The sequence below is a fragment of the Neolamprologus multifasciatus genome, chromosome 22 (assembly GCF_963576455.1).
Source record: "Neolamprologus multifasciatus chromosome 22, fNeoMul1.2, whole genome shotgun sequence".
Lineage (NCBI taxonomy): Eukaryota > Metazoa > Chordata > Actinopteri > Cichliformes > Cichlidae > Neolamprologus > Neolamprologus multifasciatus.
The window spans coordinates 16,385,218-16,413,125 of record NC_140459.1 but is presented as its reverse complement, the minus strand read 5'-3'; the positions used below and the strand labels follow the sequence as shown (position 1 = coordinate 16,413,125).

The 27,908-nt window shown below is 40.4% G+C and overlaps 2 protein-coding genes across 8 annotated transcripts; one reads left to right on the top strand and one right to left on the bottom strand.

Moving 5' to 3' along the window:
• Positions 1 to 66: 66 nt before the first annotated feature.
• LOC146493224 (tyrosine-protein phosphatase non-receptor type 2-like) lies at positions 67 to 18,335 on the top strand. Of its 7 annotated transcripts, XR_014871874.1 has the most exons (11): positions 67 to 305; positions 832 to 922; positions 1,011 to 1,111; positions 5,781 to 5,879; positions 7,709 to 7,846; positions 8,467 to 8,676; positions 10,399 to 10,560; positions 12,081 to 12,286; positions 12,955 to 13,050; positions 13,840 to 14,017; positions 17,375 to 18,335. XR_014871874.1 is itself a non-coding variant. In XM_085148250.1 (10 exons), exons 1-10 carry the CDS (start codon positions 219 to 221, stop codon positions 13,862 to 13,864), a joined length of 1,206 nt encoding a protein of 401 aa, XP_085004376.1. In that variant the 5' UTR covers positions 67 to 218; the 3' UTR covers positions 13,865 to 15,685. The 7 variants fall into 7 exon arrangements, 6 of the variants coding, with proteins under 6 accessions (XP_085004376.1, XP_085004372.1, XP_085004378.1 ...); XM_085148250.1 differs by lacking the exon at positions 17,375 to 18,335 and having other exon boundaries at positions 12,081 to 12,277; positions 13,840 to 15,685; XM_085148246.1 differs by lacking the exon at positions 17,375 to 18,335 and having other exon boundaries at positions 13,840 to 15,685.
• On the bottom strand, positions 18,080 to 23,220 carry psmg2 (proteasome (prosome, macropain) assembly chaperone 2). Its single transcript, XM_085148260.1, has 7 exons — positions 22,998 to 23,220; positions 22,021 to 22,192; positions 21,684 to 21,742; positions 21,462 to 21,580; positions 21,195 to 21,374; positions 20,819 to 20,939; positions 18,080 to 20,719 (listed from the first exon to the last, which is right to left on the bottom strand). The coding sequence occupies exons 1-7, from the start codon at positions 23,052 to 23,054 to the stop codon at positions 20,639 to 20,641; spliced, it is 789 nt and encodes a 262-aa protein (XP_085004386.1). The 5' UTR covers positions 23,055 to 23,220; the 3' UTR covers positions 18,080 to 20,638.
• Positions 23,221 to 27,908: the final 4,688 nt, after the last annotated feature.

Below are 27,908 nucleotides of genomic sequence, written 5' to 3'. Positions count from 1 at the left end.
ATCTTTGATGCATTTGATTCGTTAACCGCTGGAGGGACCTCTGTGGCGCATGCGCATCTTTCTCACTTTTGGATGACAACTGCGGCAGAGAGATAACGGACAAACACTCAGCCAGAGCTCCGCGGCGAGGGCAAGGGTTCACTGTTCGGGTAAAGGTTTCTCTGTCCTAAATAAAGTAATGAGGTAGAAAGTCAAAAGGTTAACCAACCCAACCGGCTATGGAACAGATTGGCACGGCTACGGTGAAGATGGACCAGAAGTTTGAGGAGATAGATTCAGAGGGCCGGTGGCAGAAACTCTACTCAGTAAGTCTGTTAGCATAGCAACCGCAAAGCTAACGCGGATTGTGAGTACTTAAAGCGCGCATTTATTGGAGTAAAATTAAAAGTCCGGAATGCATTTACTATAAAGTTATAACCGTCTTTTCTAAGTCATTTCCTTTGTAGCTCATTTTCATGCTTTGCGTTATTTTTAGAAGTCGCTGACATACTTTATTTTTAATGTTACCGAAAGCTTAGTCAATGTCATAAGCCCGTGCATATGGTTGAAGCGATTAGCTACATTACATAGCTACAGACTTGTTTACACTGTTAAATCCGCTCTCCCCCCGAGAAGATCCTGCTCTTAGTTCATGTGTAGTGACTGCCGAAAGTTACCGCGTGTGTTTACGAGTAAACCAACTGGTTTTCTGATTGCTCTCATGTAATAATATATGCCTAGTGAAAATGCTCAGAGAGGGGCGGAACTGAAAATGTAACCGCTTGAATTTGGTACACGTAGTGATTTGTTTCATTACTTTTTCTTTTGTGTCGCTAAACTCCCGCTGTCCAGGAAATCAGGAACCAGTCCCACGAGTGTTCCTACAAAGTGGCAAAGTATCCGGAGAATCGCAACAGAAACAGATATCGGGATGTCAGTCCATGTAGGTAAACATTTGTATAAAGGCCAGACTGTTTACCTGTCAATTCACAGCCCATGCCCAAATAACATTTCTCTTATCCCACCTGCAGTCGATCACAGTCGGGTGAAGCTGAAGAACACAGAGAATGACTACATCAATGCAAGTCTGGTAGTGAATGAGGAAGCCCAGAGGAGTTACATCCTGACTCAGGCAAGTCCAAGGAGTTCTACACCATAGTTAACCCCCTGAGGTCTACATCATTATATGTGCTATCTCCTAACCCTAATCCTGCCCCACAAATGGTGCTTGGAATTTTATCAAACTAAAACAAATACCTGAATCCCAAATATCTGTTGAGATGTTCAAAATATAACGCTGAATGTGATTCAGAACACGTTTTGCTTTTGTATGTACTATTTTACGTAGTTTAACAGTATCATTAGCGCATCATAAAGTGTTTAATAAGCTTCCACAACATGGGTCCACAAGATAGACAACATAATCATGGTTATTTTGTTGGCTTCAATCTGTTTTTGTGGAGTAGGACTTAGATGCTTCAAACTGTCAATAAAACATACTTTACTGCGCTGTCAGGTTTGTAGTTTGAAGGCTGCGCTTTTGACACAAGTTGAAACCGTAGTGGTGAGGATGTGTCTTGCTGCTAGATCATCTTAAATCGGACATGTAGTTTGGACACCAGAGTGTTAAGTATCTTGGTCCATATAGCCCATTATTTATTAACACTGACTGATTATTTAGGCCTTAAAATATCTCTCTATATACACTTTTAGTTCTGTAATATTTATATGTGGCTCTCCCCCCCCCCCCCCCCCCCCCAAGTTCTTATCAAACTGTGTACATGTGGCTAGTTTGCATAATAGTTTGTGCATATGCCCTTCTTCTCCTCATAATTATTTATTATGTTAACCTGTGTACAATTACCACCTGGTTTGTTATTTAACCTCAGCCTGTAATTTCTAAAAATCCACAAAACCCAAACTAAAAGACCTCAAAATAAATAAAGCAGGTTGGATGTTTCATTTGTAAACCAGCAATACTAAATGTTTGTGTTGTGTGCTTTGCTTGTCAATGCTGTTGCTGTTAGACAGAGTTATTTGCATGTGGAAATAGACATAACACAGCACAGCAAATCCCTGAGCTGAGTAACTCAATCTGTTATCACAAGAAAACGAACTTCCAGGTAAGAATTTGACTAAGGACAACCTGTTTAGAGATATCAACTCACACTTTTACCCCCATTCTCACATCAAAGAAGAAGCAAAGAGTTAAAGTCTGCATTAAAGTGGGAACATTAGGATTTTTTTTGTAATATGCAGGTTACTGGCTTGACTTGGCAGATGTGAATAGACCCGTCTGTAAGAGGTTATTAATGAGACTTACTTCTGAATGTAACCTAACCCTGGTTTGACAAACAGAAACTGAAGTGGTCCTTCTCGCTTCCAGCGCCTCCTGAGGCCAAAGCTCTTGTTCAGAATACAATTTTAATTCCTCCTAGTTATTTTGGATTAATTGGACCTGACACTATAAAAACTAAGCATCACCAAACAAAGTCATTTTTTCTTCTTATGGGGACACTTGGTTTGTTTTACACCATAAGACAATACAATTACCAGTGTTTGACCCTTTAATCCCCAATTACTGTGGCTGTAAAACTACAAAATAATTCTGATCTTTGAGCTGCCGTTTGAATTTTCTCTCTATCCCAAAATGTTTGATGAGTTATGGTAATGTGAAGCACACATGGTAAAACCTAGGCAGAGCTGATTTCCCTGTCTGTATTCAGACTACAGTACCTTGTGGATACTACTGTGTTGCCATGATACATCAAATATTGCCATAAAGCTGGTTTTCTCTACCTTCTGGATCAGTTTGAATTTTGTCTGTAGCACAAACAGTGACAGAATTACAGTCAGTTAAAGAGTGGCTGTGAAATTGACTGGCCGCTGAGCTGATGGTATATAAAGGGTGAACTTTATTGAGCAGAGTGAAGTATAAGGTGCATTATAGCTAAAAAAGTAAACCCCCCCCATATGAGGAAAGCTGGTCATAGGAAGTTCCATAATGATCCATATGTGCTGATTCAAATCATTTACACACATGGCATACCTATGGCGGCTTCATTTATTATTTCAGCTCAGTTGTTCCTGATATGGAGATTAGCAGTCAGAAGTAGACAGTTAATCAAAATCTACATTGTTGTTACTGAGGCAGCTGAGCTATCATATGTCTGGTTGCACAGGTTCTGAGGTCTATTACACAGTTTTAAAAATACTTCTTAGTAATTCTGTTCCTTTTACTAATTCAGACATGTTTTTGTTGTTAGTTTTATTGTTTAGTTTAATTTGCTTTGCTCATCCAGCCAAAGGACCGTGTCTAATGCCACAGCAAGACGTCCACTGTGTGGCCGTCCCTAACACGGTTCACAAGAACCACTATTCCTCTGAGTTTTTGTCATATTTTAGTGAAATAAAATATGCGCGTGGTGATTATCTAATAGCTCTTCACTTAAACTGTGCTGAAAGTCAACGTCATTTTTTGTGAGTTGTAAAGGATTGTGACGGATGAGCTACTGTGTCATTGACGTTATGGCCAATTTAAATTCAACGTCATGAAAGTCCAGTAGTGCTTATTGTATCAATATTGTGCTAATAGATGTTTACCAACACTATCATGACCTCTCTCATCCTTTATATTTAAATTGAGGGCTTTGTATTAGCATGGCAGTTTGTATAAGATATTAATATAACACTAAGATATGGTATATATTAATTATACTCGTTGTGGTCAGTATATCTTCTGTGGTTGTGTGTTTGCTAGTAACTCAAAGAACAAGATATGGCAAAAGACATCCTGAAAACTGTGGAAATATATTTAGTTATGTCATAAGCTGTGGATATTACACATGAACTGAAGCTTTCGTGGTTAAAAACAATGGCTGAAATACAGAGATGCTTTTGGAAGCAGCCCGTCTCATCCAGCTTGCAGGCTGCCTGCCAGGGTTGCTGCTTGTCGGATAATGATGTCTAAATCTCTCTACCACCGGTTGTAATTGCAGTTTTGTTGAAATTATTTCCTTATATCACTAACTCTGTCAGTGATTTTTTTAGCCTTTACTAATTAAATCAGAACAACTGCAACTACACATTATATAATTACATTAAGAGAAAAGTCATTTGAAACCTAAGAAATACCACAAGTTTGTGAAGCGAGAGAAGAGAGGTAGGCTAGAAGCTGTGAAACACTCACGTTAACAGAGGTTTATTTATCAGAAGGAACACTGATCGTTTATTGCTTCTTGAAAAGAATTAATGGGTGTTTTCACATAATTATCCTTTGAAATTCTTTTTATTGCTACGTTATCTGGCGTGACTAATAGTTGTTGACATTTTGAGGGCACAGTTATTACAAATATCAGCTGAAATTCTCTCTTTAAGAGTCAGGAATTTATGCCACAAGAGTTGTGGTGATCATGTGACGGGTTTCAGTTGGTGCAAAACGTTGTATGAAACCAAAACCTTTACCATTGGTTCTTAACCAGGCGTGCGTTCTTCCTACACAGATTTGAATATTTTCAAGTCTTCAGGAAATGAAAGGACAAAGGACTTCAACGGTCATCACCACAGTTAAACAGCCCAGGCTGATAAGACTCTTTATTTATGATTCTGCTCACCATGCACTGACTGCTACCTCGCTAATTTAAAGCTACTGAGCGTTTTCACAATTAAACATGACAACCCTGTATCGCGTGTTTCTCACTTCAGTAACAGATTGTAAAGAGTTGGGCCGGAGGATATTTTTGAGACTAGACATTTTTTAGTCTTGTCTTACACACTTGAGTTCTGTCAGTCATCCATAACATCCAGTGGGTTATTTTTTTTCACACTTTTTGTTTTCTTGTATTGCTTCTTTGGAGATGAGTCATCTGTGGTTTGTTAAAATGTTACAGCATCCCACTAGTCTGATCAGAGTCAGCTGAAATTAGTTACACAAAGCAATCATTACACATTTAAAACTATAACCAAAATTGCAGCATTTACTTTCCACATCAATGCATGAGATGAGGATTTTTTTAAAACTTTTAATCCTTTAATTTTCTTTCTTTTTAATCCTGTATGTTATGTTTTCTTGGCTGTGATGATGGGCTTCTCTGTGGCTGATGACTGAAGACTGCGTAAAATGTTTCTCAGCATAACTCCAGAGAAATGGCTCGTGAGGTCAAGTTAATTCCTGTAGCACATTTAAAAACAAAGTGCTGTAAAATTATCAACAGAGCTTGAAAAAAGGCATCATAAATTGAAACTCATTATGATTTAAATGCTAAAGAATAAAAAAGAGTTTTCAAAGAGTTTTGAACGTGTCTAATGTTGGAGAGGTCCTGATGTGAAGGGGCAGGGTTTTTTAATATCAAAGAAATGAGCCGGTCATCTTGATGTTTAAGCACTTGTATTTTTTCTTTCTGTTTAGCAGGAATGCAGCAGAGACTACTGACTACTGTACCTGTGTCTGTTATGTATTCTGAACATAAAGGCAGACTTTTAAGAGACTCATGAAAGACCTTTGACATTTTGATGGTTTTCAGCCCACCAATAATTTACTCAGCTCAGCCACATGGCAACCTTTAGCTGTTTTGATCTTTAACTAAACTCTTAAACGCAAATCTCTGCGGCATGCTGACCATAAGATTAGAAACCAACCTCTGTGTGTTACATGGCTAATATATTGAGTGGATCTGATGTTATTGTTCAAAGCAGAGACATCACATGAATTTGTTTTGTGGACCTCCCACTCTTCCAGCTGTGTAACTGATTGAAGTGTTTGTTTGTTTTTCTGTTTATTTATTTATTTATTTTGTCCACAGGGCCCCCTCAGGAACACCTGTGGTCACTTTTGGCTCATGATCTGGGAGCAAAAGACCAAAGCAGTCATCATGCTCAACAGAGTCATAGAGAAAGGCTCGGTGAGTGTAGAGTACAGCAGATACAGATTACACTCTCTGGTATGACTTCTGTTATTCGACTGTGAGCACCCACACACAGAAATTTGCAGAAATATCAAATAGACCGCAGAAAAACTTGTCAAGAGATCGACTGTTTTATCCTCAGCCACACACACACGCACACTTACTTGCTTGCTGGTAGTGTGAAATAATTTAAGCACTTTTTAGTGCTCATATTAAACTTTTTAAATGGTCAGATGTAAAGTAATACACCACATTTACATCCATGATGAAATATCCAATAATCATGACTGCATCCCTGGCTCCAATGACGTTTTCTTAAGAACTTCACAGCGAGGTCTCACAGTGTTTCGGTTTGATGTGTATTTGCAAAAGGTTCAATTTTGCCTCGTCTCATCACAATGGTAGAGAAATTCCCGCATCCAAGTCTTGACTTGACTTCAGTTGGTAATTACTTTTAAGCTGGCCCAGGCCCACACTCTCTGGTAAATATTTTCATTCAAATCCTTCACTAAGCTTTGAGTAATCCTGTTAATAAACAGGCAAACAAACAAATGGACAGACATAAGCATCACGTGACCTCCTTGGCAACAAAAAGCCAACATTTGGTAAAATGAGGCAGTCGGTGATGACGATGGATAAATTCAACCCCCCATCTGAGGCCTCACAGACAGATGTTTACTCAACAGGGTCGGTTCCTTACACCTCTTAGTATCGTCCTTTTCTGTAGCGATTTTAAATGTGGCTGAAAATGCAATCTTTTGTTTTTATTTTCCAAACCAGCATTCCTGAGATGTCACAATGTGATATTAAGCCCCTTTTTTTCATAATCACAACATTATCTGATAACAGCTCTACTGTGTTTTTTTTTGTGCCTATACTGGCATGAAACCTGAAGGAGTTTGTTTTTCTTACAACACTGGCCGACAGACCTCGCAAGGATGGCTTAAGTCGTCTTTTTCGACACGCTCATGTTACTCTGCACACACTGAAATAATAACCTGGCATCCTTATATTTACACACTGCAAAAGCCATTTAGGAAAAGCTCCATTTGAGCGGGAGAAATGTGTTTTTGTTTTTTTGTTTTTTGTCTGGATGCAGAGCTGCATCATGAAATGTGAAAAAAAATGTGGGTTTATAAATTTTAGAGGCTTAATCTGTATGTGCTCTCGCCCTCCTCCTGTCAGCAGGATTACTGGAATTCAGTGTTTTGACAGTGTGTTCACACACAGATGTATTGAGTGGATCTGGGATGCAGCCAAACCTCTCAACTCCTCTAACTCCAGTGATCCTGCAATGTTCAGATTAAACACGCACACTAAAAGTCTGTTGTGCAGAGCAGCTGTGACCTCTCTGTTTCTCCGTAAAGCAGCTGAAGTGGATCCTGCTGGGTCATGAGATTCACTCTGTGCGGGTTTTCTTTGAAATGAAAGATACAGAGCACCTAATCAACAGATATTTTTAAACTCACAAGGATCTTCTCTGTAGATTGGCAAATCTGAGTGATAAACTTAGACTTGCTGAATTGGAATTGAACAAGGCTTTACATTTGGCAGAGACTAACAGAGATAAACTTCTACAGGAAGGAAGTACACAAATTCCTTTTTTTTTTAGCAGAGTTATACATGTTTTGTGTCATGTGACGTTAGCGTCAGTGTCACCGGGTAGAATTAAGAAGATATTTGACCGCAATGTGTGTAAAGTTATTATTCAGCATCCCTGAATAGCAGCTTCTACTTCTCCTTTTAATGTGTGTGTGTTTTGTTGGGTTTTTTGGCAGATACTCAATTTCATTGTGACAATTTTTATATTTCCTCTTATGTGATAGGAAAAGTGTGCCCAGTACTGGCCCACAGCAGAGGAAAGGGAGATGGCCTTCAGAGACACACGGTTCTTGGTCACACTGCTGTCAGAAGACACCAAGTCTTACTACACCACCAGAAGGCTGGAGCTGCAGAACATTCAAGTAGGCCACAGCATTACTCAGTGTGGGGAATTACCAGCAAAAGGTGGCGAAGGAGAAGTAAAATTTAGAGGTTTCGCACCAAAGATTTGCCCTTATTTACTAATGGCACATATTATTATTATTATGTTTTGTTTTTTATCAGATTTTTTACAAAGCTTTTCTCCCACGCAAACAAAGGTTTTGCAGTGTGGAGGTGGGAAGATGTCGATGGAAAATGTAAATGAGGTGCAAACGATGCAAGAGAGCAGTCTGATACATTTTAAATAAATGGCAAATGCACAAAGTACAGCGTAAAATCAAATCATTTAATTTTGAGTTTCTGTAATCCTCCAGCCACTTGTTTCATCATATTTAAAATGAGCGTCAAAAGGAGCGTTCTTAATGGAAATTTACAGCCAAGTTTATTTTGCTGGATTGGTGTTTTTTCAGGAGCAGGTTTATTCAACAAAAAGAAACTGAAAGTGTTGTTGCTGACTTGTTTGCCAAGTCCAGTTCTTAAACTGAAGTAACCTCCAGTTACCCCAGTCAGCACTGATAAAGACAACTGAAAATGTAAATACACATAGAGCAAAGTTTTAGAGTTTAACTGCTAGTGAGCCCTGCTTTGTCTCCTTTCACAGACAGGGGAGAAGAGGGAGCTCTACCACTTTCATTACACGACGTGGCCCGATTTTGGTGTCCCCGAGTCCCCGGCTTCCTTCCTAAACTTCCTCTTTAAGGTGCGGGAATCTGGAGCACTGGGCACAGATCAAGGACCAGCTGTGGTGCACTGTAGCGCTGGAATCGGACGCTCAGGGACGTTTTCACTAGTTGACACATGCCTGGTCCTGGTAAGTCCTGGGTCTTTGTTCTACGCAAGCTCCAACTGAATGCGTTTCATGTATTTTTGCTACCTCCACCAAGGAGATTATTTTTGTAGTAGTGTTTGCGTGTGTGTCATTCTGCCTGTAAGCACAATAGCTTGAAAAGCTTTGAATGAATTTTGATAAAACTTTGTAGGGGTGTAGAGTGGGGTCATGTTAATGGTCCATTAAAATTTGGCTTACATCCACCAATGTCTTCAGGGTCAACATATTGATTTAATGGTCGAAAATTACTAAAAAGCTTTATAACTTGGAAGCTATAAGTCTTAGAAGCTTGCAGTGTATTGTCAACATATAGAAAGTATGGTATATAGAAAGATTTATCATATCATGCCACATTTGACCTCTGATCTTTCCTTCACAGTCAACAGATTGAGCTAAAGGTCAAAGAGATAATAATGCTATATAGAGATATTTAAAAATGTGTTTCTTACTGCCATTGTTTGTATTGACAACATAGAGGCAGGGCTATATGGGGATTCTAAGTATATTGTTACTTTGGACCTCTGTCCTCTTCTTCAAGGTGAAATAAGGTCAAACCTCCATAAAAGATCTTTTGTGTTTAAAACTCTCCTTAAATTCTGCTGCCTTTGTTTGTATTGGCAACATTTAAGAAACTGATACATGGGGATTTTAAAAATCACTTTATAGTTTGCATCGAAGTTTAATTATGTCAGGTTTGACTTCTGACCTCACTTTTACATTTCACATATGCCTTTCCTTCGAGTTGACCTCAGAATCTGTTATTTTCAATGTACTACAAATTTTCTTATTTACGTTGAAAAAGGACAAAGAAAACAAAAACAAAATGAATATATACAAAATACAATACTGTTCTCTTAAATGTAAATACTGCCCAGGGAGTGCGCTGCCCTGGGCGAGGTTTGCCCTCTTTGACCTGTGCTTATTTTAAAGATTAACACACAAGTTATTATTTGCACTTTATGTTAAGAAATGGCATGTGCGCAGTAACTTTTGTAATGAACCCATTGGCGCTTGAATATGGAAATAATTGTGTTTGAATGTCTGACTGAAGCACCTTAAGCACATAGATATAAGAGAAAAAATGCTGAAAAAATAAAAGTGAAGTACATTTACGTTTATCCCACACTCCAAATACAACACAGTTCTTCTCACAGTTTTGCATTTTGAGAATACGCAGGGTTAGTGTACAAAAATATTTTTAAAACTTAACACTGAAATTATGGCTGTCTTTGCTCGCCCTTCCTCCTAAAAGAGCACAGTAAGGTGTAGCTTTAGAGGCAGGTTTTGATAGTTTATATAACAGCCTGGAAATAAAGCCTGTTGGGAAATGTCAGAAAGCTCCTTTTTCCTCTAAACCAGCTGGCAAGCTGGCAAGCTGTCACCGTGTTTGTGTTTCATTGACAGAATCTGGCAGGCTTCCAGAGTGATAATGTTGTACTGTAGTTAACCATTCACTGTCTTTATTTTATGTGAGATTATATCACTATAGCATTCCAAAACAGACAGTGCTTTGAATAAATACAGGATTAACTTAAAAATACAGACTCAAACATTCAGGTCATTTACAAGTTTATGCTGTAGGAGAAGAAAAAATAATGGAGATTAAATTGATTTGGATTTCCCTTTGAAAACATGGGTTGACATAAAGAGATTTGGGATTTCCTTCTGGTTAATGGAAATGTGTATTATTGCTGTATTTTCTAGATGGACAAGAGGAAAGACCCCTCATCAGTAGACATCAAAAGCATCCTGCTGAACATGAGGAAATACCGAATGGGCCTGATTCAGACTCCTGATCAGCTGCGATTCTCATACATGGCTGTCCTTGAAGGGGCAAAGTTTATCATGGGAGACTCATCTGTACAGGTAGCTGTTCCATACAGGAATACAAAAAAAACTGGGGGCTTACTTTGTGAATTAGTCAAAGAGAGATGGTGGAATATTTGGGGATGGAAAAGCCAGACTGACAACTTGAGATCTGAAGGCTCAAGCAAAGTATTATAATAAGCCCAGTGTGAATTACAATGCAAGAAAAATGATAACTAAAACATTGGTATTCTGTTCTTCCATTTAAACTCAGACTGTGTGTTGAGTCTGAGCTTTTCTAGGACACCTAGATAAACACAAGTATAGCAGTAAATATAAATCAAACGCATGGTATCTGTTTACTTTATATGAAAGGAATATTATTTATCTACAAAATCCCCAAGTTGTAAATCAAGGGAACTATATTCGTCAGTAAGGGAGCCACATTATGGCCACACTGATTTGGTTGGTGTGCATCACTATGATCCTGCTGACTAGCGTTGGGTGCAATATGTTCCAAAGAAAATTATTGCTTTTTGCTTCCTGCGCACTTGTTGAAGTAGTACACATTAATTTTTTGTTACGCAAAAGGGCGAGTGTGCAATTGTAAAGCGCAGACTGCATCCAGGACGGAAACAATTGTATTATACTGCTAATACAACTTCTAATACAATACAACTTGCAAACATCTGCACAGACAGCATGCAAATGCTAAGCTAGGCAAGACTCAGAGTGATGTTAAAGCTGAGTGCATGCAGTCCTCAGCCCAGCACCCAGAGCCTGATCTTCAACACGTAACAAAGGAAGTGTTGAGCAGTCAGACTATACCCTCCATTACTCCCTGTTGATGTTTCTACAGTAGAATCACCATGGCGATTGCTCTGAAGTCTCTTTAGGGTTGTTTTTAACGTTTTTGTGTTGATACGTAAACATTCAAAGAAATATCGTATTTCTGTCCTCATTAGGATCAAGATTTGTGTCAGGGACTGTAGCCTTGTGTTTATTGTTCATATATAATTTATATATTACTTTTGCATTACTCCATAGTAACGTGTAGTGTAACTAAGGGAGTAATTAACTAACAATAAATGTGTAATACATTACCCCAACACTGCTACAAACCGAATACAAAGTCAACTTTTAGTCTTTACTTACAAAATAACTGTTTCTGTCTTTGCTCTCTGTCTTCAGCAATTATTGTGGAGATGAAGACAAGAGCAGACAATGACACAGCAGTAATGTATTCAGAGCTAATAGGTTTAGAAGACTGCGATACACACTACCAAATTCTTTTTAAAATTTAGGTTCTGTTTTCTTTTGAGAGTCCTAAAAGGTAGACAGATTTTACATTGTATTGTCTTTGAATCCTTATCCTTGAAAAATGCTGTCTGAGACAGTCCTTTACATGCAGCACCAGGTGCTCTACGTTGTATTTACGTATTTAACCTCATAAACCTAACCTGCTTTATATACTTTTGTTGCACAATGTCATTTTACAGAGTGGAAACACACAGAATGTTTTGTCATTGGAAAAAAGTACTGCTGTTCCCATCCTGTTTGCTGTCAATCTTTCCGTGTAGAATCAATGGCGGGAATTATCCAAGGAAGATCAGGAGCCGCTATCAGAGTCTCCCCCTGCATCTCAGCCACAGGCCAGGTGTCCGACGGAGCGGCACAATGGCAGCCAGCAGGAGGACGGAGGGGACTACAGACAGGACAGCAAAGCGCCTGCACAGTCTCCCTGCAAGGAGCAGGAGCTCGATGGCAGCACAGCACAGTCAGTACAGTGAGTCTGATAAACAAAGCGTGTGTAGATTATCAGCCATAATCAGCTGATAAATGATCTACATACACAGGGTTACAGAGGCTTGACTTATTACTGGTTCAACTTCTAACAAAGTATGAATGTCAGAGTGAGGATAGATGTAAAGTGAATCCGATGAAACCCATAAAAATGTTGACGAGCCAAATAGAAGAAAAAAATAAACTGGGATTAAAAAACCAAACAAAACAATGAAATTAACTGAAATGACACTTTGTACTTAAATTAAAAATGGCAAACTTAGAGGAAACATCTTTAGTTTTAAACCTTTTCAGTTTGGTCACATTTGTCAGCACAGCCGATTGTCATTATAAAGTGTGCTTTAAAACTGGTCTGACTTCTTTATTCTATCCCAGGCAATTACTTCCCACATTATAATAACTAAAAATACTGAAACTGACACTGATTCTAATGAAAACCAAACTGAAATGAGAAAATCCACTCTGGAAACGAATCTGAGAAAAACTAGAATCTATAAAACCAGGAGTAAAAACTGATGACAAAATGTTAAACTATACCGTCTCTGTTTGGTGTAATTTGGACTTGGCTACAGGCTACATGTGTAAAAAAAAAAATTAAATTTACCGTCGTTACTAAACAACTGTTTACCTGCGTTCCTCCTTTCTACGCAGCAAACGACGCAGGGAAGACAGCATCTCCAAATCGAGCACAGCCAAGACACCCCAAAGCAAGTCCAGGACAAATGACTCTGAGAGGAAGAGAAAAAGGTGATTAAAGTTTTGGTTTAAACCACTTTGTACTCTCTTTTTTGTTTTTTTATAGTCAAATCATCAAGTTGGTGTTCTCTGGGATGATTTTTCATGCTTGGCAGTCTGCTGAAATTTGGACTGCCAAGCGTTACATGTGTGTGTAAAAAAATAATCAACATGGGCAAATTTAGGTAGTTGCTAAATTACAAATGACCCCAATGGAGGTCAGGTACACCACAGTGTTGTATTTAATAAATGGCTTTAGCAGTAAGCGAGGTGTTAAATGCATAAATTGAGGCATCGAATGATTTTGCACACTCTTAGGTCTTTATTTTCTTGTAGACAGCGGAGAAAATTTTTTATTTGACCACTGTTATGATGTCAAATACAAGAGGATACGAGTCATTTTTCAGCTACACTTTAATTTACTTTAAGGGATACACATGCTTTCCCAGTGTGTGACTTAAACCTCTAATAACAGAAGTTACCCCAAGTCACTCTTGAAACTTCATTTTTTTTTAGCCTTTATAATTTTCTCTTTCTGTTTCTCATAATTCTTAGGCATCGACTCCTCTAGCCTAGCCAGCTGACACACAGCTTACGTTCTCATGAAGGCAGAGGTTGACACCTTATTTCTGATGACAGTGCACCTCTAGAAGAGAAAAAAAAAAAAAACGGCTTCTCACTGAATCACTTCTGAGAAGGCAGCCTTTGTTGTGTGACATGTCAGCGTTGTTCCAGTAATACAGGCAAAACTGCGCCATTTCTGTGAAGATCTTACACTGTTGTTGTGGTTCTCCTGGACAGTTTGGGCTGCATTTGCTGCACATGACAAGAGCTCGGCTGTCCGGCGGGGGGCGGTGTATCTTTACCCCCCTCTGAGGCAGCAACGACAACTACGGAGAGCGTGTTTAACGGACGAAGTTTACCCGCAGCTTTAAAAAAAACAAAACAAAAGAAAGAATACCCACTCTTGTACATGGAGGTCTGTGTGTTTGCGTGTGTGCAGGTGTGTGTGTGTGTAAGTGTGTATTGCTGTGTTTTCTCTTGGGGTTTTGTTCTTCCTTTGATGATTTGCTTGGCTCTTGTGGTTTTGGAGTTGTTAATTTTGGCTGCACTCTAGCATGCTGCGCGAGTGTGAGTACATTTGTGGTTGTTGGTTTTCGAAACTCTGAAATGTCAGGTTCGGTTGGAACAATGCAAAATGCAAATTTTTATTATGCATCATATATTTGAATTTGCCGGCAGCGTTTTATCTCTGCAGTAAACCCTGTCAAGAAAGTGGGCGTACGAAAGATTAATCAACAACCTCTGCTTTGAAAATAAAAGTCATGCAAGGAAGGAGGCCTGGAAAGAGAAGGCAGAAGCATAGATTGTCCCTTGGCAGTTATAGAAAAATACATCAGTGATTGGACCTTTGATGAAGCCCTCCATCCTGCCGTTCTGACAAATGAGGAGTGGGTCTGACTGAAAAACCAGCTGAGTCTACTGATGGTCAAACGCCCACAGCTTCAATTTTAAAATTGTGATACCTGTGCTCCAGCGGAAATCCACTCGGTGTTTTGTCAGTCGATGTATTTCTGAAATATTCGGTTGTTGTAAGCAGCTGAAAGAGCGCCTCTATGGATCAAACGCCACATCGTGATGCAGTCAGCGCTAACTTTTGAAAAATCAGCAGTCTTAGCTGCTCACAGCAGTTTTCTTTCTGTTTTCACAAAGCTCATTTTAAGCTATTTGATGGCCAACACACAAAATAAGCAGCACTGCCAAAGTAGCAGTGAAACACCAGAAAAGCTTTTTTAAAAGGCTCTGTTTCCAGATGTGAATTTCCCCATTCATTTTCTCTATTTACTTTTCCTAAAATCCTCATACTGAGAGTTTTAGGCCTTGATCAAAGCCAAACAAGCCATGAGGTAAAGCATGACCATAAAAATCTTTGTTTTGGATCACAAAATTGAAGGAAAACAAAAGAAAAAAGGCACATTACAGGGTACACAATTAACGGTGAAGAAATTACTTGTCTCAATAGTGCAAAACCTAATTGAACTGAATTCTTTTCATTTCTGTATTGCTGTAAAATAATAGTTTTGTGTGTGTGTGTGTGTATATATATATATATGTGTGTGTGTGTGTATGTGTGTTTGTGTTTAGTAAAGGATAGTGTAGTTGTGTGTATGGTACAGTTCTTTGTTCCCGATTGCAGTGACAGCTCTTGCAGTTTCTGAACTTTCTTCCCACTAAGCAATCTGCAGATTTAAACATTGCCACGGTAACACCAGCCTCCACCAATCACAGATGTTGCAGATTCAATTTAAGATTGTGGGTAGGCTAGTTTTTTTTTTTTTTGGTTTTATGGCCCATAATCAAAAAATCCTCCTGGAGAACATGAATGGGAGTTTTACTTCTGGAACCTCACCTGTGTCATTGTAACATTTGTGAGAGGAAGCAGCCAGAAGTGCATCTCAAACACACAAATCAAAGAGTTCAAAGATATATTGATGTATTTTCAGGATGATAATTAAAAAACAGTCTAAAGAGTACACAGCTGATTGCAGCTGCCTGTGCCTCTGCTAAGGCGTACCCTGATTTGTGATCCTTTTTGCTTCTAACTTAATGCAGACAGTAAAATATATTAAAATAATCTTGTTGAATTTGGAAAGCCTCCCTAAACAGTTGCCCCCCACATAGAAAGAATGCAGGTTTAAAGAACATCTGCTTTGGCTTAACTTTTTAAAATAATGAGTGGATATGTTTGGGTTTGCTGCATGTTTTTTCTATCTTGAGGACTTTAGTGTGTCTGTGTTCCTAGTGGATTTGTGTATTGTGAAGTGCATCAATTGTGTTTTGGACTTGAAAGTTTGAATATCAAATCAGCAGCTTTTCTTACTTAAACAGGCAGCTGGAAGACCAAAAACACTTCCTGTTGCTCAACTAACATCTAATTTTTAGATAGTTTTCTTTTCTTTTCTTTCTTTTTTTGCTTGTGTGTCTGGAAATAGTTGAAGTGCCTGTAAGTTACGTAAAGCGCTTCAGTGTTTACTTCTATCCAACCAACAGTCCCAGACCTCAAAGCAGAAGAGGCTGAAACTACACACATGTAGTTTGATGTGTTATTAAAGCAGTCAGAGTTAATGTAAGTGTAATTTCAGGCCCGACTCCAGCTCTACGGCAGACATCTACGTTCTTCATTTTAGCACTGATCATTAGATCTAATGGAGAGGGCAACTTTTGCTTTACTTTACAAAAATATTGAACATATCTCTGAGATGTGGGGAAAAGCTTGGCTGTATCCGTAACATACCATTGTTGGTTGTGATTACGCCACGTCTGTACCCTTGCACGTTGGAACTGGAGGAGCTGGTTTGGCAGCTCACTCTGACTCTATGACTGCATACTACAGTTGTGTGCAGGGCTTTTCCTGCCTAGAGGAATTTCTGGCACCCTCCAGAAAGTGCAATAAAAACCACTGCCATTGTTTGTTGAAATAGAATTTACTCGAGCATGATAGACTTGAATTAACACAGACTCCTTAACTTTACTGTACTCTGGGTGCGGCTGGGTACTACACTGTAGCATTTCTACATACCTGAACTTCAGTAGTGTGTTGGTAACGTTCACCACAGAAGCACAGATTCATACAGTACCACAGCCAAGTGTACGCATCAGCAGTAGCACAGAGCAAACCACACCAGCAGCCGAAACACGAGCAACTTCAGCAGCTGGATACTGTCGGAGGTTGGCCTTTTAAAACAAACACTGGGTGCTGAAATATCATATTGGTATCTAAAGTCTTTCACATGCAAGGCCATGCAAAGCTAGTCCTAAAAGCAAAGAGTGAAACAGTGATGTCTTTGGACGCTTTAAAATAACGAAACATTTTCGTGTTTCAGCTGAAAGCTTCTGAGCGCACTCGGGGGTTTTCCTGGCTCTCATCGAGCCTTTGGAGGGTACACATTTAAATATGATTGGTTGAGACAAAGACCTCAAGTTACAAAAGGTTACTATGGTATTGCTGGCCATAAACAAATAAACAGTTGTGGTGATTTTTTTCTTTTGGGGGGGATTTTTGTATGCAGGAAACCCCCTGTGAGTGTGACGAGTTTTATTAAGCATAACAGCTGCTTTTGCTGCTCTGATAGTCGGTCTGATGTTGATGTGATCAAAGTGATCTTTAGATTCCTGCTTTCTGCGGTTTCATCACGGCAGCTCGGCCAAGCCTAAGATACTAACGGGATTTTTCGTAGCACGGCTTCCTTTGATCACTCTTAAGCTTCACTGACCGATAGAAAAAAGTTTTTTTGAGTTTAACAGGAACTTCTTTTTCTTTATTTTCTTTTCACAGGGCGAAAACCAGCGACTACTAACCACCTCCACCTGCAGCCACAACTCTGGCAGCAAAGCCAACATCGGCAGGGAACTCCAGCTCTCTCCCAATCTTCCTCACCTCCATGTCCTCAGCTAGCTCTCCTTTTCCTTTTCATTGCTTGTGTGTCTTTTTTTTTCCTTGCATACCGGCCTATCATCATTAGTTAGAGCCAACATTTCTGTTTCTTCTACCATCAGGAACACATCACGTCCACCTCCGGCTCACCTTTCCGATCTCTCATCCTCATTGTTTACAGTGGACACTTTGACATTCATTTAAAGACAAGCACACCAGCGCTTTACCCCTCTGGCCACACCTCAACCTTAAACTGTCAATGCTGCTTCCGGAGTCAAAAGATTTGTTTTTTCTTTCTCTCGCTCTCTTTTTGGCATTAATAATATTATTTTGCAGCTTTCTCATTCTTTTACGCTCATTTACATTCATGAAATTCAGACTGAAAATAGGGGCTATGCATTGCCAATTTGTAATGCTGTTTATATGTGTATTTTTGGAAAAGGGTAAAAAACATTTTTTCAGAGGCAAAAGTAAAAAATGTTCTATTTTTTATAATAAATTACTTGAAGTTTTTCAGGTGATGTGGGGCCGGCTGAATGAAACACACTGTCTCGCTCCCATGTGAGAAATTCAGTGACATGTAATGTTTCCATGATGTACATAGTGTTCTTCTTTTTCTTCTTTTTCTTTTTTTTTTAAAGAGAGATGTGTACAAAATGACATATTTTTGCTTGTAAAGGAAATCCTGAATACCAAAAGAAGAAAGAAAAAGGACGAAAGCTTATGTTACACACCTGGATAAAGTAGTAAGCTGATTTGAAGCTGACTTGTTCTCCTTTTGAAACAAATTGTCTTAAGTTTGTTTTTGTTTTTTAGAGTGTAATCTGTAATTAAAACTGGTATCATCTAGTTTACATACAAACTGTTCTTCTGTGGTTATTTATCTACAAACCTGTTGGTTTGGTGCTATATTAATTACAATATAACAATAATAATAATATTAAAACAATAATATATGTCTTCTTTTGGATGAAAAGAAGTTGGACAAATTGGAAGAATTAGCATTTGGTTAGCTAAAATGATCAGTTGTAAGCTAAGCGAAGATTACAAAGACATAACCATCCATAAAATTGAATTTAGTCATTTTTTAAATGTAATTTTATGATGATTTGACGTTCAAGGATTAAAACTAAACATTTCTAGTAGCAGGAGGATACATTTTTGTCAGTTTTTCCTTTAGTTTTCATACTAAGCTAAAATAGCAGTATGTAGGTTGTTGCCCACAGTGGTTGTAAATGCTGAGACCCAGTAAATATAGTAAGAGCTATACAACAGAAAAAACCCCAGTTTAAAACAGTTGTGTTTGTCCATGAACAATTTATTGTGTTCAAATTTTATTCTATGTTGTATTTTGTTGGTTTACTTCCATGGCATCTTATAATCTTCTATCTAATTTCAGGATGTGAGAGAATCCTAAAATTTAGGATAAGAAATATTGTCAGTATTAAAATATTTGAATTAAAAACCTGAATTAAAACTATATAGAAAACAAAATGCAGCTTCTTGCTTAAGAAATGGGACAACTAATAAAAACAAGACTTGGAAGTGGACGTGGTCAGCACCAGAAGCAGTCTGAACTGCTGATGACAGGACAGTTTTGACTGTCTCATTGTTGCAGCAGATTCATCAGACCAGGAAATATACTTCCAAATTTATTCTATTGTTTAGTTTTGAAGCCTCAGTTTCCTGTTCTTGGCTGACTGGAGTGGCACCCAGCGTGGTTTGCTGCTGATTTTCAGAGATGCACTTCTGCATATCTCGTTTGTAACCAGTAGTTCTGAGCTACTACTGATTTCCTGTCAGCTCAAAGCAGTCCTCTGCTTCTCCTCTGACACCAACAAGGTATTTTCACCCAGAAAATCACTGGATATTTTGTCCTTTTCAGACCATTCTCTGGAGATGGCTATGTGGGAAAATCCCAGCAGATCAGCAGTTTGTGAAATACTCTAACCAGCACGTCAGACAACCACACCACATTCACCCGTGGCTTAAATGATTTTTCTTCCTCATTCTGAGGCTTGTTTTGAACTTTAGCATGTCATCTCAATCATATCTACATGCTTAAATGCACTGAGTTGCTGCCATGTGATTGACTGATTAGATTATTAGAGCAGTTGAACAGGTATAACTACAAAAACAGGTGAGTATCTTTTGTACCCTAACAAAAATAACCAAAACAAAATTATCTTTTCTCTTTTTCAATGTGGTCAATTATGCCTATCAAATAAACATTAAGTGGCTTGTGTGTACATATTTATTGCCTTATGTATGCCTAAATGGCACTTAGTAGAGTACTTTTATTACAAAAAATGTTTTGAACTCCTTAAATCTGCCCTGATGAATACCCCCATATTTAAGGTATAATTAAAAGTAATAACTTGAAAAATCATTAGCAGTTAAAACTGAACTGAAATGAGCAAACAAAAGTGTGAAAATGAAACTGAAAACAAATCCAAGATACAAAACTATACTAGGAATCCTCCTCAACTGCTTATACACCATTTTATTTAATGTCCTCAGTTCAAATTTACTTGTTTCTTTCAAATTATTCAGATCCAGGACTTTATTTTATTGCTCTCCCTTAAAAAAACCCTCTGCTGTCAGCAGGACATTCCTTTCCCACAAGTGGTCTACACACAGAAAATGATTCAGACTGAAAGGAAAACCACAAAACGGCGTGAATCAGAGCATTGTGCTGTTGTTACCATTATAGGTTGTAGAAAAGAATCAAATTACAGAGAGGTGGGACTGCCAGGAATACAGCATGGAGCCTGGCCAACCACTTTCAGTTAAGTGGGTGGAGACTTAATCCAGTGATCCACAATCAAGATGAATTCACACCACATTCCTGTAGCAACCTTTTATTAGAAAAACTTTTTTTTTTTTAAAACCAGGAAATAGCAGTCCAGAAGTGAATGTTTGGGTCACATCCTGTATTTGTACATTTTATTTTGTCATGTTTGAGTTATTTAAGATACATTTCCAAGACAGAGGAGATTTATGTGGGCAATTTCCATCTTTCTATATGTCAGCGCTGCCATCAGTCACCGGGTTTGACCCCAGTCGAGAGTTTGCTGAGGTCTGAAAACAACAATATGTGGAGCAAACGTCTTGCATTAAACACAAATTATAGAAGGTAAAAAACTAAAACACTATACACTTATATCAGAACAGTGCAGGCGGGATGCCGTTTCCAAACAGGAGACTCCAGGAAGTCGGGATCTTCCATTTGTTAGGCTGTTTGCTCTGAAAGGAGAATTGGAGAACAATGATTCTCCTCACAGTGACATTACCACTCCTCTGAAACTTTAGGTTGCTTTAATGCTGCGCCGTGGTGTCACTTACATTATCGTCCAGCAGATGGAGCCAGTCGTTGAGGTGGTTCGCCAGAGCGAAGGCATCGGGGATGTTGTCGCCTTCTGAGCAGAAGAGGAGCAGCACAGCCAGCGGGAGGTCCTCTTTGCAACTGTGCAGCACACGTGATCACAGAAACACAAATAATATTAACAAGGAAGTCTTACTGAGGCGTTTCAACATGCTGAAAAAGTGTCTGAACACACAGCAGACACCTACAGCTGCCTTTATTGTGATTTATATTGGAATAATTATTAAACTATAACAGTGACCCCGTGCTCTTACAGACAAAAATAAAAATGATTTTAAAACCAGCTCCCTGTGTTTTTGATGATCTTTTGTCTACCTGCAGGTCTCCCGTCTCTACCTGTCTGTGTAAAGTCCTTTGGTGATGCCTCCTCCGGGGATGCAGAGTCGTGGTTCCGTGTTTCCGTCTGTGAGTCCAGGGAAGGCCGGGACTCGCTCCATTTCCCTCCAGCCCAGCTCCTTCAAAGCGTCCGCGCTCCCTTTCAGCAGGGACGGCGTGACCAGGTACCTCAAAGGAGTGCTAGCAGAGACACGTGTTTGTTGAGCAGACATGATTGAAAAATGCAAAAGTGAAGAAATAAGGCGATAGCGTTGCAAGCGTATTTACCCCTGCAGCTGCTGGTCATCTCTCTGGTAGGCATGGCTGCTGGAGAGGACGACAGTCCTAGAGAAGCCGCTGGATTTGATCCAGGACACGAGCAGCTGACGAAACTTTTTGGTCTTTGACTGCAGTTTAAACAAAGGTAGAACAAAAGAAAACAACAATAGGCATACAGTATGAAGGGAACTCAGAGAATGAACTGACGTCATACTGATGACTGATTGTTACCTGAAGAATTGGTGCTCTGATCTGAAGGACCGCCAGCTTCAGTTCTGCTGCTGCGTAAACTGTGGATTACAGAGGGTTACTTTTCTTTTGACTTCACAGCAGCTGCAGACAAAACTGCTGATCACCTGACTGATGGTTGACAACAACAGGACTAATGTCAACTAATAAGACACAATCAGAAGATCACAGTTGGGATAGCGGACAACCCAGCGGACAGCAGGAAAGAGACAGACTCGAAGCGAACATTTCTGAGTTGTTTTGTTTTTGTTTTTAAATTTCTGATCAGAAATGTCGACATCTCTGTGTTAGACAGGCACCAGCAGTGACCCAACTGTACCTTCAGCAGGAGTGTGCAGCTCCTCGCCATCTTCTTTGCTGCTGGCATACGGGTTGTTCCCGGCCATCGGGATGAGACAGTCAGTGTGTATGTGGCCCACCCTACTCATGTTCAGAGTGGACACGATGAGATCCACGGCCAGCTGACCCACGTTACCTACGGCCACCGCAGGCTGGAGGAGGAAAGAGGGAGAGGAGAAGTAACAAAAGTAAAGAGAAGGCGAGAATCGTTTTAATCACTTTTTCCTTTTCCTGAGCACATTTTAGTTGTGCAAAACATCTGATAAAGAAAAACATGTGTTAGAGAGTTCCAGTTTTTACTAGGCCTCTAAGTTTTTTTTTTCAAGTTTTAGGACAGTTGCATTTTTTTTTTAGTTTTATTGTACTGTGCAAGTTTAAAGTCAGCCTTATTTCTTTATATTTTGCAATAACAATGGAAAACAGGTGCAACAAATTGTTCAAACATACATGGAAATACAGCAGGCAAAAACAAATTTGTACTATTATTCTTTAACATTTTCCATAGATTTAACTAAAACAATGGGAATAAACGTTGCTATGCATTATCGTGACAGGGTGCGTGTAGTGTCATGTGTCATTCATTCATCCCTTGAGTTAGGTGTCTTTTATGAGCTTGAATGATTCACAGGTAAATGTTTAGTGGCTTGACACACAAAAAGACTGCTCTGAAAATATAAAGAAATAAGGGCTGGCTCAAGACTGCCTCTGCGCCCCTCCACAGTGGACTTTAAATCAATAAGGCTGTAACCGTGGCGCAAACACCCAGCTTAAATCCAAGGGGTTTAACAGGACTTTTGCATTACACGTGTAGGAATTAAAGGTATTTTTATACACAGCCAGTTTCTTGGATGAGAATCACAGAAGTGAAGCTTTTGTTTTTCCCTGGTGATTACACGCGTCTCATATGAAAGCATGAAGCAGGAACTGATGGGAGGATTATTTTCGTCCGTCACTCACCATGACGAGGGTAAAATCTCTGAAGGAGGGTGTTGAGCTCTGCGAGGAGATAAACATGGTGCTGTTCAGCCAGCAGGCACACACGACCCTACAAGCCTCCAGATAAACAAACTAAATTAAAAGTTAGACGTCTAAATTATAATCCCAAGGTAACTTTCGCTTCTATTTTCATGCCTCGCGTTGTGGACCTGCTCGGCTCTGTGTCGACTGTTGATGACGGTTTTAGTACCACACGGGGATGCCAAAATTAAATGTTACAGTGAAGCATTGTTTGTTTTTTAATAGTTTTAAGTAGACTTCTTTAACAAGCACCACAGATTTGTTTAAAGCTCCAAGTGTTTTTTTTACTTACTGTCATTTAAAGTGGTGTTTTATGTGTTTCTATTACGATCAGGCATGTTAACGGTCAGGCTGTAGCTCTGCAAAGATTTACTGCGCGTTAGAGATCCTCAACTCTGTTGCCTCAACTGTGCTGTGTTCATTTATCTATCGATACATACAGCCATAGATCCATCCACCCATCCCTCCTTCTGTCCATATATGTACTACTGTATGTGTGGTAAAAACATACATAATTTATTTACACTCGGCAGAATTGCACATATAAATATATATACACGCTTCACAGAAGCATCAGGAGTCAGCTGATGTTGATTCACGCTTCCTTTCATTTTTATTCTATTTTTATTTCTCTTTAAATGAAGGATGCCTTCCAGAGTTGCATGCGGTAAAGGGATAATATATTCCTCTCCAGCTGTTGTGCTTAAAGTAAGATTAAAGGTGGTGTAGAAGATGAAAATTGCATAACAATCAGACATGTAAGGTACTAAAGAGAAACAGCTTTAATTAGTCAGTTTGCAACAGGTCAGTAACATGGTTGGGCATAAAAAGAGCACCTTAGAGTGGCCGAGTGTCTCAGAAGTAAAGATGGCCAGAGGGTCAATAATCAAGTTTACAAATTCTGGAACAATTTTAGAATAATGTTCCTGAATGTAAACTTTATGAAGATTCTGAGAATCTGTAGGAATCTCTGGGCGCAACAGACAAGGCTGAAAAATCGATACAAGATGTCCGTCATCTGTGGGCATGGCGTTAAAAGCAGGCGTGATTCTATCGTGGATATCCCTACATCTGTCACAGGGTGGAAGTAATTTTAATCTTTTATTCTGTGAGTTTCACGGTGTCTGCATGCTTTTATTTTGAAAGTGAACTACTTCCAGCCCACATCTCCCCAATTAAAATAATGTCTTCTCTGGGCCAAAGCTAATTTAAACTGAACTGAGGCAAAGTGAAAAACTGTTCTATGGTCAGACGAGACAAGATTTGAAATCTTTAAAGTCAGATGTGGTAAACAAATTATGGAACCAACTGAAGAAGATTTCAATGTAAGGGTCTTCAAGCAGCTTTTTAAACTTTTTTAATGTGTCTGAAACAAGCAGAGCATCATTAAAAACATAACTTAAGGATTCTGTTTACACTGTATGCAAGAAGCCATTAACCCTGAGTACCTCACATGTAAGAGTTCATCATTATTATGTGATGTACCGCTCTGGCTGCAGAGCGTGGGTGTCTTCAGAGACATATTACCTGGGTAAAGGTTCAGGATGAGTCACATCTAAATCTGCTGCTCGAATTTCTCCAGACTGCAGAGCTTTGACTAAAGCATCCTGATCAACAACCAGACCTGAAACATGAAAAGTCACAAAATCAGGCTGAAAGCCCAGAGACTGGTGAAGACTCGCAGTCACTGTATCCTCACCTCTGCTGACGTTGACCAGGGTTGCAGTGGGTTTCATGAGGGACAGCTCCCTGTGGCTGATCAGGCCTTTGGTTTCAGGGGAAAGGTTGACAACGAGCACAACAAAGTCGGACTCCCTCAGCAGGTCATTCATGTTCTCACAGTAACTCGCCCCCACTGACTGCTCATCTTCAACGCTCCTGAACAATACACACACAAAATAATCACAAATGTACAATAAACACTGTATTAACGTCAGATTTAAAATTGGGATATTTAATATATATTTAAACAGCATCAAGTCAGTTAAATTTCTGGTATATTGATCAGCTGAGTAGCAGAGGGAGTTTAATCAGTATCAGATGCTTTGGTGATGATAAAAATTAACACCAGGTGCACTAAAGTGGCAACAATGAGACAAACCTTAAAGCAGGAATTGGTTTTACAGGCGGAGGCTAGTGACATTTTTCTCTCTTCTCCTTTTCAGACCGTTTTGTCCCTAGTTTTGCATTTGGCTAGGCTCAGTGTCACTACTGGTATCATGATGCCTGGACCCTACAAAGGCTGCACTAGTAGTCCAAGTCCTCCAGCATGGCACGCCAATACTTGCCAGAAGATTTGCTTCCAGCACAGTCTCGAGCATGAAGGAGCTTCCAGGAGACAGGCAGTTACTGTAGGAGAGCTGGAAAGTTCAGTTCACTCATCAGCAGGACTGGTATTGGCCTCTTAGTGCAAGGAGGAGCATAATAAGCATTGCCTGAGCTATAAAATAACCACCAGCAGGCCACTGGTGAGAATGTCTCTGACTAAACGATCAGAAACAGACTTCATTAGGGGGTTCTGTGCTCACTGGAGCCTGGTTAACATCCATCCATCCATCTTCATCCGCTTTATCCGAGGCCGGGTCGCGGGGGCAGCAGCCTAAGCAAAGAGGCCCAGACCTCCCTCTCCCCAGCCACCTCCTCCAGCTTATCCGGGGGAACACCAAGGCGTTCCCAGGCGAGCCGAGAGATATAATCTCTCCAGCGTGTCCTGGGTCTGCCCCGGGGCCTCCTCCCAGTGGGACATGCCCGGAACACCTCACCCAGGAGGCGCCCAGGAGGCATCCTTGTCAGGTGCCCGAACCACCTCAGCTGGCTCCTTTCGATGTGGAGCAGCAGCGGCTCTACTCTGAGCCCCTCCCGGATGGCCGAACTTCTCACCCTATCTCTAAGGGAGAGGCCAGCCACCCTTCGGAGGAAGCTCATTTCCGCCGCTTGTATCCGCGATCTCGTTCTTTCGGTCACTACCCACAACTCGTGGCCATAGGTGAGGGTAGGGACGTAGATTGACCGGTAAATTGAGAGCTTCGCTTTTACACTCAGCTCCCTCTTCACCACGACGGACCGGTGCAGTGTAGGAATGCACCGATACCGATACTGGTATCGGGGCCGATACTGTAAAATGTGTGTGTACTCATACTCGTAAAAGTTAACCGATACCAACTTATTTCATTAATCAGAGGGTGGCTTGTCATTTCTGTTGTAGTTTTTTAGATTGGCCACTAGGGAGCCAATTATTATTTTATTTATTATTTATTTAATAATAATAATTTTGTGGACACTCTGTGGACACAATATGGACACTCTGCAATAATTTAAAAGTTTATTTTATTCGCACACCTAATTTGTATTTATTTTATTCCAAACAGAAGTGTTTATTTATTATTCTGAAAGCTCGAGACAGTGCCAATAGTTCAGTGATATTTTGTAAAATTACAATGTGGAGACTCTGCAATAATTTAACAGAAGTGCTTATTTTTCACTTGAAATTTTTTTGTGGTCATTTTTATTAAGATTTTATTTTTTATCGACAGGGAATATAATAAAACCTATCTTCCAATTAATTGTATTTGTGTGTGTGTGTGTGTGGTAGAAGTATCGTTTATCGGCAAGTACTCAGATCCAAGTATCGGTATCGTATCGGTTTGAAAAAATTGGTATCGTTGCATCCCTAGTGCAGTGTCCGCATTACTGCAGCTGCAGCCCCAACCCGTCTGTCGATCTCCGGCTCCCTTCTCCCATCACTCGCGAACAAGACCCCGAGATACTTGAACTCCTCCACTTGGGGCAGGAACTCATCCCCGACCCGGAGTGGGCACTCCACCCTTTTCTGGCTGAGAACCATGGCCTCAGATTTGGAGGTGCTGACCCTCATTCCCGCTGCTTCACACTCGGCTGCGAACCGCTCCAGTGCGAGCTGGAGGCCCTCACCCGATGAAGCCAACAGAACCACATCATCCGCAAAAATCAGAGATGAGATTCTGAGGCCACCAAAGCGAAAGCCCTCCGCCACTTGGCTGCGCCTAGAAATCCTGTCCATAAAAATTATGAACAGAACCGGTGACAAAGGGCAGCCCTGGCGGAGCCCATCACCCACCGGGAACGAGTCCGACTTATTGCCGGCAATGCGAACCAAGCTCTTGCAACGGTTGTATAGGGATCGAATGGCCCGTAGCAATGGGCCAGACCTGCACTATACACAGTGCAGGTAGAGCACTGCTTTCCCCTCCTGAGACGCCTGACGGTTTGCCAGAATCTCTTCGAGGCAGTCCGAAAGTCTTTTTCCATGGCCTCTCCGAACTCCTCCCACACCCGAGTTTTTGCTTCAGCCACTGCCCGAGCCGCATTCCGCTTGGCCTGTCGATACCTGTCGGCTGCCTCCAGAGTCCCACAGGCTAACCAAGCCCGATAGGACTCCTTCTTCAGCCTGGTGGCTCCCTTCACCTCTGGTGTCCACCATTTGGTTCGGGGATTACCACCACGGCAGGCACCAACCACCTTGCGGCCGCAGCTCAATGCAGCAGCTTCGGCAATGGAGACGCTGAACATGGTCCATTCGGACTCAATGTCCCCAGTCTCCCTCGGAATGCTGTTGAAGCTCTGCCGGAGGTGTGCGTTGAAGATCTCGCGGACTGGGGCCTCTGCTAGACGTTCCCAGCACACCCTCACTACACGTTTAGGTGCACCAGGTCTGTCCAGCGTCCTCCCCCACCACCTGATCCAACTCACCACCAGGTGGTGATCAGTTGACAGCTCAGCCCCTCTCTTTACCTGAGTGTCCAGAACATATGGTCACAGGTCTGGTGATACGATTACAAAATTGATCATCGACCTACGGCCTAGAGCGTCCCT

Bases quoted from the DNA above. Each gene is read 5' to 3' on its own strand.
- LOC146493224 (XM_085148246.1), top strand. From the start codon at position 219: ATGGAACAGATTGGCACGGCTACGGTGAAGATGGACCAGAAGTTTGAG. The intron at 306-831 runs GTAAGTCTGTTA...CCCGCTGTCCAG, and splicing joins GGTGGCAGAAACTCTACTCA to GAAATCAGGAACCAGTCCCA. The intron at 1,112-5,780 runs GCAAGTCCAAGG...TTTTGTCCACAG, and splicing joins GGAGTTACATCCTGACTCAG to GGCCCCCTCAGGAACACCTG.
- psmg2 (XM_085148260.1), bottom strand. From the start codon at position 23,054: ATGTTTATCTCCTCGCAGAGCTCAACACCCTCCTTCAGAGATTTTACC. The intron at 22,193-22,997 runs GTGAGTGACGGA...TTCCTCCTCCAG, and splicing joins GAGATTTTACCCTCGTCATG to CCTGCGGTGGCCGTAGGTAA. The intron at 20,720-20,818 runs GTAAGTGACACC...TTCTCCTTTCAG, and splicing joins TCCATCTGCTGGACGATAAT to AGCAAACAGCCTAACAAATG.